Genomic DNA, 17,390 nt, shown 5'->3' on the forward strand with positions numbered 1-17,390 from the left:
GGCTTGCCCAGACAGCTCCCGGCAGGGGCTGTGGTGGGATATGCTAATAAAACTGGCCGCTGCGGACCAGCCTCCCTTTCCATGTATATATAAGGGCCCCCCGCATCAGCCGAAGGACACTTGTTCTCGGGTCGCTAATTACTGAGGGAATTGCCCCAGCGCGCTGCGGAGCGCCTCGCCGAGAGCCGGTGGCCGCCGTCCCGCACTGACGCCTCCGCAGCAGGGATGGAGGTGATGGACAGCTGCAAGTTCTCCCCGTCCGAGCTCTTCTACGACAGCTCCTGCCTCTCCTCCCCGGAGGGCGAGTTCCCCGAGGATTTTGAGCCCAGGGATCTGCCTCCTTTCAGCACCCACGGGCCCCCCGAGCCCGCCTGCTCCGAGGAAGAGGAGCATGTCCGAGCCCCCACTGGCCACCACCAAGCTGGTCACTGCCTCATGTGGGCTTGCAAAGCCTGCAAAAGAAAATCCACCACAATGGACCGGCGGAAGGCAGCCACCATGAGGGAGAGGAGGAGGCTGAAGAAAGTGAACCAGGCTTTTGAGACCCTGAAGAGATGCACCACTGCCAACCCCAACCAAAGGCTCCCCAAAGTAGAGATCCTGAGAAACGCCATCAGATACATTGAGAGCCTCCAGGAGCTCTTGAGGGAACAGGTAGAAAACTACTATCACCTGCCGGGACAGAGTTGCTCCGAACCGACCAGCCCCACTTCCAGCTGCTCCGATGGGATGGTAAGACAGAGGCAGGACCCATAGGGCTGTGGGGACCCCAGGAAAACTCCCGGGTAGGTCCCCCTCGGCCCAACGCCGTGCGACCAGTCCCATGGGTGTGGGACAGGCCGAACGCATCCGGACATCAGGAAAAGGCGGGCGGTTTGCCTTAGAACAGGCCCCCTCCCAGATTTGCCTTAGAACAGGCCCTTCCCAGGTTTTTCTCTGAGCACGCACGTGGGTTTCTGGGGATGCAAGGGGGCTGGTAGCGCTGCCCGAGGGCTCCCTGCAGGCACCCCAGCCCCCGGGGTCCCGGCGTGCCCTCTGCTGACTTCCGAGCGGTAAGGCTGGGGGCGATGGGGGAGATGGGGAAGATGGGGAAGGCGCTGCCCAGCGCAAGCAGCCTGGCTGGGGAGCGGCTGCTTCGCTCCCTCCCGCCGGCCTTTATGGCCCTTTCCCTTCTCGGGGAGAGTCCCGCTGGCCCTGGGGAAAGGGCGGCAGGGCCGGCACTCGCCCCTCGCTGTTTTGCAGGCCGACTGTGGCAGCCCCGTTTGGTCGGCGGGAGGCAGCAGCTTCGACGCCGTCTACTGCGCCGAGATGGCCCACGGTAAGCCCGACTGGACCCGGCGCGGCCCGGGGGGCAGAGGCGGGGCCCGGGGACCCCCCCTTTCCCCGAAGCACTGGGGCAGGCAGCACGGCACCCGCGGTAATGCTGCCGTGTCCCCCTCCCTCCCTCCCCTCGGCGCAGGGTACGCCGCCGATCAGAGCAGCGCCCTGTCCAGCCTGGACTGCCTCTCCAGCATCGTGGACCGTCTCTCCCCGGCGGAGGAACCAGGGCTGTCTCTCCGTGACGCCGACTCCCTCTCGCCCAGCGCCAGCATCGACTCGGGGCCGGAGACGCCCGGGACGCCGCTGCCCCGACGGACCTACCAGGCGCTATGAGGGGCCGGAGGGCTGGCACCCCCCGCGCCCGGCCGCCTCCCGCGAACGCTTTTCGGGCGAGAGGGGCAGCCCCGGAGCCCCTCGGGCCGCCGCTTCCCTCTGGGGCTGCAGGCAAAGCGCCCCGCCGGCCCCCGGCCCGGGATCTCCCGCATCCCTGCAGGGCAGGCAGACCCCGGGGCTCGGGACACGCGCTGCCCTGGAATCCCCGCTGCAAATAAAACGTGCTGTGATTCCACTAGTGTGTATCTGAGGCCACTCATGGAGCAACAAAAATGTGGAAGTTTAAATTCTCACTCTGTATGTCCTGTTACCGGCGGAGTTTCCTCTATTTTCTGCAAAAATAAAAAGTGATATTTCACAGTCATATTTTTCTCTCCTCCTCACCTTCCCTTCCCGTCCACCCCTGCAAAGCTCATGTTTCTCTACTGGGTTTGAAGATGGACTGTATATTCCAGAATTTGACCCTAAAATTGCATACTGACTCTGCTCTTAAAACAGCTGCATGATCTAGCTCTGATGCTGTGCTGGAGAATTTTACTCGCTGCTCTGGCAGAGAGACAAATTTAGTAAAGTTACTAAGAACAAACCACATGTATCTCTTTCACAAGCCACGAGGTATTATTTCACAATATTCAGAAAGCAATAGGGATTTATTTGCTCCTAATGACTTTGGTCTTACTGACCAGGATGCAAATTCATTACTCTACATGGCTGTGGAAATAACCAAATCTTTATGTGCTCACAGATTTAACAAGTATTTCCTTCAGGCACTAAATTAGATCTATCTACCATGAAAAATTTCCATCTTTTTGCACTCCTCTGGCTATAATTCAAAATTTTCTTAGCCAACTCTCCCCACCCCACCCCCTCAACCCCCCCAAGAAGATATGAGATGGAGAGATGGGCTCTTTCAGTTCATACAGAAATGGTTCATATGATACATACTCTGAGTGGGAAGGGACATTTACACCTCACTATTGTGGGATAAGGATGTATTTGCCATTTGTGTTTGTGTTGCTAGTATTCGGTGGCCAAGGGGCCTGGCAGTGGTATTTCACCTCTGATGAATCTTTCACTTGAACCCAGCCCAGCTGAGTCAGCTCACCAAAAGTGACCTGGCTGGCCTTTGGCAGCAACTCTGACCCAAAGATGAAAGAAGCCTTTGCTTTGGGATGGCTCTGTCCCTGTAGCACACCGAGGGTCTCTGTCCCCCCCACAAGGGGCCACAGAGAAAGTGAGGTGGCACCTGCCTTCCTGGGCCTGTAGCAGGGCAGTGGCAGGTGTGTGTCTGACACAGGGCAAGGCCAGCCTTTGTGCACAGCTTCCCTCAAAATTACTTTCTGCCTTTGCCCGTAGCCTTGAGGTAAGTGTTCTTCTGTTCTTGCAGAATATTTTAGGGGGAGCATTGACCAGAATGGGCTTTCTGTGTATACAGATATGTCTGTACTATTCATGGAACAGAAGAAGTGGTTTTAAACCCCTGTGTTGCACTCATGCAGAAATACAAACAAGGTGTTCTCATGCTCCTGTCATTGCAGATGCTTCAAGAGCATGCAAGTGCCTCAACACAGACATAGTCTTGGTTCTGGGGGATCACTTCCTAAGCCTTCTGTTCACAGGAATCCTTATGCAAGACTGTGAACGTCACTGGTTCTATTTCCTGGCTTCTCACACACTGCAGCAGTGTTGCAGTGTTTGCTCCTCTCCGTCAAAATACCATCCCAAGGATACTTCTTATGCCCAGGATTTAGAATGCAGGTGATTTTAAATGGTATTTTAAAGTGAGCTAAGCTAAAGAACTTCCAGCATTTCATTCTGCTCTGTGCTGACCTTAGAAAGTGATCTTGGATGAAGTATGCAGAGTAACACTAGCAAATCACATGTTGGTAATGTACACCTCTCTTTGGCTGGCAGACATTTTAGGAGTTGCAAAAAGGTCAATACTTCTGAGAAGTAGATTTTCAGAGTGTGAGGAAAGCATTCCATCTGTGGGATGTTTTTCCATAGCCTCCTAAGTCCTACTACAGTAGTTTACAACCTTTAGGTTTTGCTATACACATCTGGAAACAAAATCTGAATTACAGGACACCTATGAAAAAAGCTCCTATAAGCCAAAAAGTGCAAGAATTCTTGTAAGGAAGGGAAATGAGAACCATGAAACTGCTTTTTAGTCTGTGGATTGGGAAGATCAAAAGGGCTGTTGGGAGATAGACCATTCTGGCCACATTTTACATATTTAATAATGATATCAATAAGTGGAACTGAAAAGAAATATTTATATTCTATATGAAACACGTTCATTTAAGGAAGGTTGTGTCCAGAAATAAATAAGAAGGTGGTGTTCTAGAAAATCTGAGTTCCACCTACCCTGACTCCTCCTACATGTCTGATTGCTTAAGGCTCTAGGGCAGTGTGGAGTGGCCTCACAGGCAGGCAGGCAGGTGCTGGGATCCCTCATGGTGTCAGAATAATGAATGCAACATAGAAGCTGTGTTACATCAAGTTTTCTGACTATCACTCACCGCAAGGAAGGGCAAAATTCTGTAAATTTTTTAGAATACAATTAATCTTGTATTTTAACCATGCTTATTTGACTTAAATTATGACTGAGGGAGGCAGATGAGCTTTGTTTTTTTGTGTGTGAAATCTTTTGTATCTTTTGTTAATAATCCAAACAGAGATCTTTAGTGAAATACATATTTTAATTTCAGATCAAAAGAGACATTTGCACATTGCAAAACTAGCATAGAAACCTGGAAAAGATCTCTTAAATATAACATCAAGACAAAAATCCCGCTTTCGTAATGCTCAAATTTCTTGAGTTGATTGTGTGATAAACCACTCATTTTGCCTTTAGTAAAAGATCAGGCTTTCTTTTCCTGTTGCAAGGCTTAAAAGTGATACATTTTTAGTAATTACTTCTTAGAAGATGAAGATCTTTATTTGTAATGTTTGTTTAAATATGTCTAGGAACACCTCAAATTCGTACCTACATTTCAGTGGAAATTCATCATCTCTTCTTCCCAGTTTGCCCTGCTTGTCTGGAGCAGTCAGACTTAACCATAGCAGGCAGCTCACCTCTCCCCACCCTAAACCTCTTCCCTCACTCCCTTCTTCCCTCCTTTCCTCCTGCTTCTCCATCTTCTCCTCTGCAGAACCCTTGCCTCGCTCATCACTTCTCCTTGCTCCTCTCAGCTGGACCTTGGCGTGCAGGAGGACTCACAGCTGCCCAGCTGACTTCTGACCTTTGGCAGGTTCTGCATGGGGTATCAGCCTTACAGCTGGCCACAACTGCCTTCCTGGCAACTGAAGGCCTAATGAGCTTGGCCAGCTGGAGACTGGGCTGGAATCCTGCTGGCTGATTTGACCCTGCATGAGGGATTGAGGGGTTCACCCCCAAATGTGGAGGGAGTGAGCAGTGCATCTGTCTATCTGCTGCTGCCCCGGGCCATTAGAGCCAGGCTTCTCCTACAGCTAACTGGATTAGTGGGATGACTTTTTAAAGACAGCAGAGCTGTTTTATTCCCGTGCTTTTTTTGAGCTTTCTGTTGAGTATTAGGCTTCATTAGTGGCCATTACCCTCACTACATCTCACGGTGTTCACTCCACAGAGTCTAAGAGATACACCCATCCACCAGACCAGGGCTGGACTGGGAGTTATTCCCCTTCCCAAACACAGTGGGATATATTTTCCCTTTATTCATCAGGTGCCCCACTTTCCTATCTCCAGGAGGTTATGCATCTTGGACGCTCAGATATCATGCAAACCCCTATACTGCTACTTTCTCAAAAGTCTCCTGCTTTCCACTCCCCTGACCAGCTGAAAGGCATCATTGATCCATGGAATCTATTTACTCCTTGAGCATTAGTAACATTTATGAACTGCCTGGCAATCTGCTGAAAAACATTGCTGGCTATGATGCTGAAGGCATTGCTCATCTGTGCTTGAAAAAGGTGATACCATGATATATGAGGGTCAGCAGGCCCAGAGAGAGATCAGAAAGGTGTTTCAGTATCTTCATTAAATCAGGTGAATTTGGGTCTAACACTCTTTGAGAGGTCCTCAGACCTGGAGTAGCAGCAGAAGACAAAAAGTGCATTTTTCCTTCATTATTTCTCTGATCTTCTGTGAATAAATACTTTTGAACTGATACTGTTTTCTGTTTTACAAATCCATGTAACATGACTTGAAAAGGTACCTTTAAACGCATTATAATCCATTCCAGTTGGCTGGAGTAGAGTCAGTCATCTGGAGGTTGCTGCCTTTTCTCTGGTCCTCAACGTCCTGGTTCTGTCTCCTTTGGATAGTATCAAGCTGATATTGGGAGCAGACACCACACTCCCTTCTCCTCTTGGTCTATGCCAACCAAGAGTTGCCATTCTGATCCTAGGATTCCTACATTTCATTAACATTGTGTCTTGAGGAGCTGGGAGTCCTGGCCTTTTCTGTCAGGTTGTATATAATGCTGTGAACTCCCAAAATGGAATAGTTTGGCTGTACAACTTCTTCAAATGGATGAGGAGCATCCTCTTGGATGCCTGCAGTAGTGAAGACATAAGCACCTAAATAGTAAGATCTGAGCTCATAATCCCTGCATGACTAAATGGGGATTTTTTTGGGCCTCATCCTAAATTTAAACATTCACCCTCCTCTTCCTTGCAAACTCTGTGAAACTGTTTACCTTGTCACAGTGCAGTGAGTGACCTCCAGTGAGGAGTTTGTTCCTGTTGTGCAACAGGCCGAGGAAGACACATTCCATGAAGGTGCCCCATGCAGTGGGAAAGCAGACACCCCACTAATCTGAAGCTGTGTTTGATTGATGGAAATATGGGTGAACTAACACCCAGTCTGGGAGAAAGTGAGTGTCTCATGTTGGGAATTCGCTTTGAAAGGCACACTTGGTGACAGAACAAAAGGGGCTCCTGCTGAAGCCGGGAAGGTGAGTACAGAATGCAGAGAGGGCAGTGGTCACACGGCTATATATGCAGCTACCCAATACGGAGTATATGTTTGTATATGAGCATATATACTCAATATAGTGACTCTGGGCAACTGGGAAAAGGTGCAATAACTCTGAAATCCCTAATGCTGAGCGTGAACTAGAGGAGAAACAAAGTAAAAAAGGGCTGAAGCAGCTGTATCCTATCAGTGCCTGAAACACACACTTCTCACAGGGTTTCATAGATTTCTCACATAGCTATTTCCTGGGTGAAATACAAAATGACTGAACTTTGAAACTTGAAACTTGTTCTTTCTAAACTTCCTAATAAATAGGACAGTGGAACTCTTTTTAGAAAAGTGCTCATGAAATTGGACTTCTCAAGCAGAAGTGGTCTGCTCTGAGGGGTGTCCTGACCATGTCTGCCTCCCACAACCCACATTCCCATCTCTTTTCTGTGGAAGATAAGTATTATCAGAAAAAGTATGTATTTTGGCATACAGTCTTTCTTTAATAAATTCTTTCAACAATACCATGATTACTTACATTCCTTTGTATAAAGTGAATAGTCCTATTTTTTTACTGCTTTTTATTGTCCATTTTTTCCATCTATATAGAGTTTTATTGTTGATAAGCAATACACTTGTTTACATGAGTCCCATTTGGGTTGCATATATACAGAAAAAAATCTTTATCTGCATGTAAACTCTCCTTTAATCAGAAATAATGTATGGTAAAATACAGCTAGACAGCTAGATTTATTCTTGCTGCAACTCCACTGAAGCCCCTGGAGTTTCCCCAGGAACAGATTTGGGCCAGAAGGCCTAGAATATAATTACAATATATTCATTTTCTCATGCTTCAAAAATGGACTGTTTATGCGCCAAGCTGTAAAGTGATATTCATGATGACTGAGGCCTGAACAACATTAAAATATCCAGATCCTCTTCTCCAAATCCTCTGGTATCCAAAACTGTTCCTTTGCTTTCAAAAGGAGGGGTTTATTGCTGCTGAGGGTAAACAAGGGCAGGGGCACGGCTTTGGTGCTCAAGCTGCAATAAGGACTAGCCTAGCTGATATTGAAGCTTAACTGCAGAGAGCCTAGGTCTCAGAAGCTGCCCCAGCCCCAAAGTCTGCCCAGTGCCCTCTGCACCAGCCCAGCCTTCCTACTCCTGTGGCAGAAGGTTTCCATTGATCCTTTCAGCTCAGAAAACCTTCTGGGACTTGCTGCCCCATTCCCAGAACCCCGTTTTCAGAGGACTTTTTCTTTAAATGAAAAGTACTGTGGAAAATTGCTTTTATTGCGATTATAATGGATACAGTGGTTCACATAACTTGCAGTGTGCTTGAGAGCCAGAGCCCACACTATGTTCACACACTAGCATATCAAGTACAATCATATTTTCTGTTTAACTTGGCCGTGATATCTAGAAGTAGGAGCTTGAAACTGTGCTCACAATAACTGCAGTGTTGTTTTGATGGTCTTCAATACCAATCAGCTCTTACTGAATAGGCAAGATAAGGTAGGTACCTCCCTACCTAGCACAGTAGTTATTGATAGATAGTAAGTGAAAGGAGCTCTTGAAGAACTCTTCCTCTGGAGCCTAATTATTTTAAAAAAACTTTGCCCATCTGTTTAGTTAGAAATTCAGTCAGAGAGAAAATGTTGCTGAACACATGATAAATCCTCTACTTTTTAAAAACAAATTTCAGACCTGTTAAAAAGAAATCAGTGTGTATAAAATATTAGAGTAAGATGCAACAAAGTTTATTTTCACATCCTTTTGAACCAATAGAAATACCTGTGCACAGGCATACTTTATATATGCAGGTTTTAGTGAGTTCAAAGCCTAAAAAAGGAGTCCATTTGGGGGAAGGGAGAAAACCAATATAGCAGTATTACCAGATTCTTTATTTTAAAAGACATAGGAGTATTTTTGGGGGGATTGGTCATGTGATGCTTGACTGAGTCTTTAGCCTCCATATAATTTTTATTATATATAATCCTGGTATGTTAGATGTAGATGTCTGTAGTGTCTTAGGCAAAGCCTTTGCCCACAGCTTTATCATCACACTGCTGCAGGCTATTTTTTCAGATAGCTCAGGGCCTTTAGAGATGTTAGAGGCTCCTGGCAAGCAGCAGTTCTGCAAGGGGGAGGTTCTGCATCTTTTAGCTGCCTGAATAACTCTGTTTGATTCTAATCTTGAAGGCCACTTGGTTAAAAGCTGGGGGCAGCACCTACTGTTCTTCCTCTAATTCCAGGAAGAAATGTGCCTGGAAAATATTTTGTGGTTTATGAATGCTTTTATGTTCCTGTTTCCTGTTTCCTTTCGAAAAGGAGAAAAGCAATGTATAATCCAGTTGAAAATGTGGGTTATCTGAGAACTGCTTGTGCTGTAGGAGTTAGAGTATTGCCCCAACATTAAACAGTCTTCAAAATGTTCTGATGACATGCATGCTCAGGCAGGATTTGGCAGGTCAGAGCTGACGTCAGTGCTGTTTGCCATGGCAGATGCAGACCTGGGCTCTAACTTAAAGCTGAAAGTAGGGAAAAGAGCTTCTGGATTAATTTTGATGCTGTAATTCTCCTACTGCAATTAAATGAAATTAAGCACTTCGTATGAGAAGGGAAAAAACTTGAATACATATTGAAAGCATATGCTGTGCATCTGAGCCAAATGTGACTTAAATAGCCATAGCCTGAAAATTTGAATTTATAAGCATAACACCAATCCAGCGGAAAGTATAACACACAAATACTTACACAATTAAAAATAATTCAGAGAATAATTCAAAGAAAAGAACGCTATAATACATATTCTTTTGGTCTTAATAGAAGTGCCTTCAAGTGACACCCTGCATTTCTGTAAGCTTTTACTCCCTCTGGCTTCTCCAGAGAGGGCTGCTGCAGCTGAGGCCCTTCTGGGTGCAGGAATTCAAAGCTGAAGAATCCTTTTGTGGGATTATTCTTTTTATAAAACTCTGTATGTGTGCTGGAAAACTAATTTATTTTGCCACTAATGTGGGATAAAGCATCATTACGCTACTCAGCTGTCACTGAGGAGTATTTGAAAGTGGTAAATCTATTTTGGGTCCAGTAGTAGTTCTAATCATTTTAGTCTGAATAAAAAAAGTAGAAAATACAGGACAAGGTCTGAACTCTGCTTCTCCACCCTTACACTCCTCCCCCGCCCCCCCCGAAAAAATCTGAAACTGAAGGGACAGATTTTCTACAGAATGTAGGATTTTTTCAAAATGCCATTTCTCTAAAATGTTGAAGTACAGAATTTTAAATATATGACTAAAAAAATCAACTAAACTATTTAAAACGTTGAAATATACAGGAGTTAGGCACTTTACAAAATCCTATGGCAGATGAAGGCTCAAATTCTCCAGGGGGATTAGGTGTTTAAATATAGCTGAGAATCAGAGACTCCAGGTCCACAAGCTGGGCTAGAGATCCCCAGTGCCAAGGGTCTTGTAAAGCTGTACAGAACACTGGGAATACAGGAAATTCTCAACATATGGGGAGAGGCACCTGGGCCCCAGTGTAACCTCTGGGAATACATACTGTGAAGCAGGGCTCTGCCTAAATAGCAAGAATTTGATGAAGAACATGTCTTACTTAAGTGTCTTAATCTGGATTGGAATATAGTGTCTTTCTCCAGTCAAGACCAATCTGTCCATCTTTCTTTATATCTGTCTGCCCTTTCACCCTGTCCCCAAGCCTTGTGTTTCATAGTCTAAGCAGGGATAAATACTTCATTGACAAAGTAAAAGGGATGAGCAATTGTTCCCCTTTTATTAACTGAATTGTCACTTACAGCACTCACTCACTCACAATGTGGGAAAATGAGTTTCTGCCCTTTTCTGCCTATGTCAAAGGGACTGTTTTGATTAGGACAGAGGAAGGGGTTTCAGGGCATGGTGTCTCCAGTGCATAGTTGAGTTCCATTACTGCAACTTCCTTCCAACTAAACTACATGGTACTTCCTTCAGCTTGCATGAAGACTTAGGTTTCTCAGACATTTAATTTGCCCTTAAATCAGATTTCTGTTTCCTTTTTCCCTAGGTTTTGGGGTGGACGAGTTGTGTGGCATATGATCCTCTCTTTCTGAAGGGCTCTGTGATCTTTTTGGTCATGTGTCTGGAAGCACAGTTACTACTAATTGTTGGTGTTTTTAATCCTGCAAGGACAGCACGTTCAGTCCTGTGACAAGACCTCTTGTGTGTGCTCAGGCAGGATGGAAGCAGTCTGCTCATCCTCCTTTTCATGTGTGTCCCTTGCAACATGTATTTTGGTCACAAAGGAGGCATACTTCTTGTTGAGCACAAATAGGCCTATGTCTCTTTTTCAGACTGAGTGGATATCCTGGAAGAAGAGCTTGTAACCACTGTTTTGATTTGTGTGGGTTGTGAACTGGAGACCCTGTGACAGGAAATTCCATCAACTCTACTGTGGTCTGAGTGGAGTATGGGCAGTAGTAACAGTGAGGTCCAAATCCACCACGACTCTTTGCTGAGTGACTTGGGTATTTCTTTGGGTATTTCTAGACCTTTTTGCCTTCTTGAGGAGGTCTCCTTGCCAAACCTCATCCACTTAGGACAAGATGGAGCTCTAGGACAATTACAACAAGGTTTCTGATAAACATCAAGTATACATAGTGGAATAGCAATGCATAACAACTTATCCTCTGCCTTCATCAAATATTGGAGGAAGTTTCCTTCCAGTGGTCGCTGTACACTTTGAATAGTTATGTCTAAGAATGATGAACAGGTTTGCATATTACTTGGAGCAACTAAGAGCATTAAAGGAAAACCAAAGAGAATCTGTGCTACCTGCAGATATTTGTAACCTTTGCTGTTGAATTGAATTATGACTCTGTGGGGAAGAAGGTTAATGAATTGAGGATGAAATGGCAGTTACCTCAGGCACACATCTGGAGCATGTTGTTGTGTTTTGTCTTGTATTTCTGAGAAAATTCAGCTTCAAAGTGCAGTGTTGCACTACCTTAAGGACTGATGAGCATCTTGGGATCTTGTAGAAGATTTTTACTAATGCTCAAGTTGTTCCTGGCTTGAATACCCTCAAAATAAATGTGTGTGTGGACAGTGACTCATGAATAATGCTGAAGGATACAGCAATGTCCAGGCAGAAATTTTTTGTCCTTTTGCTGGACACAGGTGGTATAACTAGAAAATGCAGATTCCTTACATGCTAGTACTGTTCTGCACTTGGTTTCTTTTAACTTTTTTTCTATTCCCTAAAATCTTGTGAGTTAGAGTAACAGAGTGGTAGCAGTCACCCATGTCAGATTCCTGTGATTTTGTACATTTAAGGATGCTAAAGCAGCAAGGTCCATCACACAGTACATAGGATGCATCTAACTTCTTACCCTGCTTGAACCTGCTTATCTCTCCCCTGAAAGGAAAAACTTTGTGATCAAAAAGTGTTCTCTGCCTGAATAAACCCATCTGCTACAGAGCCAGGCTGCTGTTTATGACTCTCAGAAGTTGTTGTGATGTGGAGTGGCATCAAAATGCACAAAACCATTTTCCATCTGGGTCTCTGGGGAAATGTGGATGCTGTCCTTATGCATTTAAACTGAGCCTTTTTTCTGCTGCTTCCCAAGCTTCTCAGTTATAAATAATGCTGATCCTGCCCCTCACTCAGCCCTAGTGAGGCCACATCTGGAGTGCTGTGTCCAGTTCTGGGCTCCTCAGCACAAGAGAGTCATGGAGCTCCTGGAGTGGGTCAAGCAGAGGGCAACAAAGCTGATCAAGAGGCTGGAGCATCTCTTACAACGATGGGCTGAGGGAGCTGGGCCTGTTCAGTTAAGTTATTGGTTCAGCACTGTCTGTGTGCTGCAGACATGCACAGACCTTGTTCTCTGTCTTAGTTATTGCCACCAAGTCATACAGTCAGAATTAGCTTGGCTTCTGTGCACTGGTCTCTGGCAGTTACTGTCCTGTGATAAAATTTTCTATGCTCATCAGCTAAAATGTTGCAATCTGCAGCATTTAAAATTTAGGCTTCTTATCTAATATATTCTTATAAGTTCCATTTGTAGTGAATGAAGGAAAAGAGACATTTCCCATTATTAATATGAGATGGAAGAGATATATAACCACCCAATATATTTTCTTCAGTGACAGGTTGGGAATAGGATGCTCCTACAGACAAACCAAGAAACCAGAGTACTTTCAGTGGGGAAGCTGAGACAGTGGTTTTATGCTGCTACACTGGCTGAAGAGGAAACACATTAAAGCTGAGATGGGAATAAGGCAAGGGAGAGGGATTGAGGAGGATGATTAAAAAATTCTTCTTTCTTCACTGGAAAAAAAAAGTATTATATTGTGTCAGTACCCATTAAACAGATAAGGTGAATCACCTCTTGGAGAAAATTGTTCCTTCCATTAGCTGCAGAGACATGGTAGCTACAATTAATTGCACCTTCACTGACATTGGTCTCTGGAAATAATGTCTTCTGAGTCACTTCAGCTGCTTCAACAGTGAGTTTTACAGTCAAAGAAACATGCCAATCATCATCTGATTTGACACGTGGAACTATTCTTTTTTTCCCTCATATTTTTTTCTAGCTTTGAAGATTGTAATTCTTTGACTCTTGGTTTACAGAGCAAATTTGTTTTAAGATTGCATTCACCTCCTCTGTAAGCCACATCACCTGCATAGCTGAGCTGAATAATTTAATAAAGGCAAGATGACTGCTTCTAAAACATGCTTTGGAGGTGTACTAATTGTAATGCAGACAGCTGCTGAGGTTCATTAGTTCAGCAAAGACTCTGGTTGGAAACTCTTTTGTATCACATGAAAATCACTTGCACTTCATTGGAGCCAATGTAATTTCTCACTTCCTTGCTCCGTGCAGATTTAAATAATTATCCTAGAATTAGCCAGGGATACAGGGAGGAAACCAGCCTCAACCACACCAGCCTCAGTGGAAGACTTGTTTACAGATGTCAGGAGATTATAATCTGAAGCACTTGGCATGTATTTTGACAAAATATATTTTAGGCCTTACTTTGCCTTGAAGTCTAAATTTGGCAAACAGTTAGGTAGTCATACCAGACAATTCCAGGATGATCACAGGTTTCCTGTTACCCTTCCTTGCCTAGGATTGTAACCTTATCAAAGTCAGGGGGTTCCTAACAGAAATGAAGAATTTGGGCTGCTGTTAAGCACCATAATCAGAGCATGAAAACTGAACAGGACATCTGGTCCTTAACAAACAGTGAAGGCTGTCAGAGCCTGGGCTTTACCTCTGGAGCTTGCTGAAGGTAGGACTATTTTATCATTTTGACTTCTTTCCTCTGTCCTATCTTGTAAACACTGGTTTTCTAAGCCAGTTTTCTAAGGGCTCCTGTATTTGTCGAGCTGGTGCTTCTTGGGGGTATTGCCTTCTCCCAGGCCTTTCAGAGAGAAACCTGCCTGAGAATATAAGTGTGGTATACAAAATGTAGCTCCTAGTTTGTTTTCCCTGCTGAAAAGAAGGAGAACTTTTAGATGCCTGCATACTTCAGCGAAGTATCAAAGCCTTGATTAAAGTTGGTGAAGGAAGAGGAAGAAATTATAGGAGTGTCTAGAAGGGGAGATATAAAAATGCCTTTAGAGCTAATCTATATATACCCCTGGATCTAATGATCCAGGATTATGTTTGGGTATCCTTCTCAGGCAGGTAGTGCCAGGCAGTGGTACAGGTACTTTCTCATCTTTGAGAAAGTCACAGCTACAATGGAAACCCAATTTGATGGCTGTCTTTGGCAAGTCCCCCACTAAAAGCAGAGCAGCTGCTGCAGCGGGAGATTCCCGGCTTGCATGGATTTGTTACTGCATCTGGTTTACACAGCTCCCTTCAGCAAGGCATGGAGATGTGCTTCATCTATCATTTACTTCAATGTAGATGATACACTTGTCTAGCATTCGGGACATTTTTTTCATCAGCACATGTATAATCTTCAGCAACGGTAAGTGAAGTGCAGTCAGACCCTGTGTGTGGTCCAATAACCATGAACCAATAACCATAACCAATATTTACATTAACCCTAGAATTATCACCCAGGTAAGAATATTGCCTTTATTGCCATAATCCTATTGCTACTTGCCATTCTTAACACAGAGACTATTCGCTCTTGTGGTGTTATTCTACATGTAAATTGAGTTCAGTTCTGAACTGTCCACTCCCTGTAAAATGTGTGGCAATATGCTGAAGGAATGCTGCGTCCATCTCTGTGTGCAGCTTTTTAACGCTAGAAGTGGCAGTGGAATGAGCAGCTCTCGGTGCCATGAGCATCGTTTTACACTAGGCGTCTCCCTTGGCACATTTATTCAGCCGAGAGCTCCTCCTGCCATGCCCGCTGCACGGAGTCGGGCGGGGCTGGGGACACACACACACATTCGGGGCTGTAAACCTGCTGCAGTGCCATACGCATAGTGGAGACAAATATTGCTCAAAAGACCTAGTCAGCACCTACACTTTAGTCTGAGTTAATTGATGCTTAAAGCCCCTTCACATGACCAAGTTTTTTGTTTTCCTTTAGGGGTATTAAGACCAAACAGTGAATACTTTAATTTCTTTCTGTCAACCCTACATACATGATAACGCCAACATGCACAAAACTGAGGCTTGAAAGGTGGTGCTGGTGTAAGTTTTGCACTTTAAGCATGCTGTTAGTAATGAAATTAATAGTTTGTTATGTGTTTGATCCCTGGGAGTTTAAGAAAGGCTCTTGCTTTCTCATTGCTTACTGGTGGAAATTTACTTCGAAATAGAATTGAAAACAAATGAAACATTGTTTCCTGGATGTCTTTTTATAATACACTTTCACATTGGATGGCTGAAGGCACTGACTCAGTGTTAGGATGCTTCCAGGAGTTGGTTCCACATTTTCACCTGTGAAATTCCAAAGAGACATGAGTTTACATACCAGATGTGATGGATTTTCTTCACCTGTAAACATCACTTGTTCAATGTGTGCTCTGAACCTACTGCATGTGAATTCACGGTGTAATGCCTCAAGCAAGTCTGGATGCCCATTGGTCCCAGACAAGGAACTGTTTTTTAAGCCAGAGGAGGGTGTGTGGTTGTTCCACAGTCACTGTCACACCATAGAATGCTCTGTCAGCAGGGAACTAAATGAAAGTGAAAATTGTCACCTGATGAAAAAGGGGTGACTCAGGAAAGAGGTGACATTCTTGGCATATCTTATTTTTTTTTTTCAAGGTTTATCTACCATTTTTCTACCCTCTCAACGTATTTTTCCCCCATGTATCCTTGAGGCCTAATGCAGTTAAGGTAAGACAGCAGACTATGGTGGCCATGAGAGGGTAGCTAATGGATATGGAGTGTAAGTGAAGAGCAGAGCACTCCAGAAGGTAGACACAGCAAAGCCTAAATGCCATACTTGGCTGAAGAGATTGTATGTAATCAAAAAGTGCCACTGCTCAGCCAACAGAAAAGTCACATGGAAAGAAGGATAGGGGAATACTGCAGTGGGAGAGTTGGAATAGCTTTGTGGTGACCTTTGGGCTCTTGTGAAAGGGAATTGGTGAAGCCAAAAGATTGAGTGATAGGAGAAAGATCAGTGCATAAGTACCTCTGAATTGCTCTCTGAGAAGGGGCCACTCTTGCCCATCAAACTGTTCATGGCTACCTTAACTTAGTGAGAATTCTTCCCATGCTGTTTCAGCTAAGCATTTTGTCTTGTTCTTTCCAATAACTGCTGTAAGAGACAAGGTTTATCCTCCCAACATAAAAAAAGTAACATGTTCAGATAAAAATAATATTCTATATTTCTGGAGAAGTCTTCATGCATATGGGAAAAATTTTAAGTATCTTCCATCCCCTGTAGTGCCACACTGGCTCCTCTGTACTTCAGAGGTTGTACTTTGTCTTTAATGTTTCTTCAATTTCAACAGAAATGTTATGGAACCATCTCCTGAGATCCCGTTTTTAATTGGGCCAGTTTACAAGCTAATCTCAGGCTTCTAACTGGTCATAAGTGAAACTTATGTTGGTTTGTTTTGGGTCAAAATTAAAAGGTTGGGCAAGATTTACAACTTCAGGCTTAATACAGTTTTCCTTGAAATGAATTTGTGTGTCTACGTGTCTAACATACTCATTTTAAGGAAACATACTTAAGAGTTTTCTCAACTTGAGACTTGCTGGTGGGGAGAAACTTTAATAGGACTAATGAAAAAAGTCTCTGTAGGACTGGGATATGTTTGGGTATCACCTTTTTGCAGCACAATCCAGCTTCACATGTCTCAGAGAGAGGAAGAGAAGAGGTACTCCTTCACTCTATCAGCTCTTTATGATTTTGACAAAAGGAACTGCAATTGCTGAATCATATGCATCTCTTGTGGTTCATGAGTTGATAAGAATATGTGAAAATAAGAAAGTAAATTGAAAGCTAATCAGAGATTAAACTCCTATGTGACTTTTTTCCCTCTTGGATCTTGGCTGTTCCTTTTAGACATATGCTTTTGTAATCTTTTTACTTAATCCTACATAGCTGCAAATTTTAGATTTCAGAATTGGGCAAGTTTTGTTATGGCTTTTGTTATCCCAAATCCCTATGGTGGAAGTTGAATGGCTGTTTAATGGCTGTCATTTTTGTGCATCTCTGTTTGTAACCAGAAATCAAAAGCAATAGTTCATCTTTTTGGTTGCAGGTATTGTAAAATGCACACACACTAGCCCAGTGTTGAGAGTGGCAGTACAGACTTCTGCTATTAGCATTCAGAGGCTGAAGCTTGTTGCAATCTGTTCCTGTAT

General features: G+C 44.2%; 1 protein-coding gene across 1 annotated transcript; it reads left to right on the top strand.

Moving 5' to 3' along the window:
- The first annotated feature begins 225 nt into the window (after positions 1 to 225).
- MYF5 (myogenic factor 5) lies at positions 226 to 1,653 on the top strand. The gene is made up of 3 exons (XM_014888522.2): positions 226 to 732; positions 1,243 to 1,318; positions 1,460 to 1,653. Exons 1-3 carry the CDS (start codon positions 226 to 228, stop codon positions 1,651 to 1,653), a joined length of 777 nt encoding a protein of 258 aa, XP_014744008.1.
- The last annotated feature ends 15,737 nt before the right edge of the window (positions 1,654 to 17,390 follow it).

Source organism: Sturnus vulgaris, chromosome 5 (assembly GCF_052056855.1).
Source record: "Sturnus vulgaris isolate bStuVul1 chromosome 5, bStuVul1.hap1, whole genome shotgun sequence".
Classification (NCBI taxonomy): Eukaryota; Metazoa; Chordata; class Aves; order Passeriformes; family Sturnidae; genus Sturnus; species Sturnus vulgaris.

Coding starts and splice junctions, on each gene's coding strand:
- MYF5 (XM_014888522.2), top strand. CDS start 226: ATGGAGGTGATGGACAGCTGCAAGTTCTCCCCGTCCGAGCTCTTCTAC. Junction 733..1,242: donor CCAGCTGCTCCGATGGGATG/GTAAGACAGAGG, acceptor GCTGTTTTGCAG/GCCGACTGTGGCAGCCCCGT. Junction 1,319..1,459: donor CTGCGCCGAGATGGCCCACG/GTAAGCCCGACT, acceptor CCCTCGGCGCAG/GGTACGCCGCCGATCAGAGC.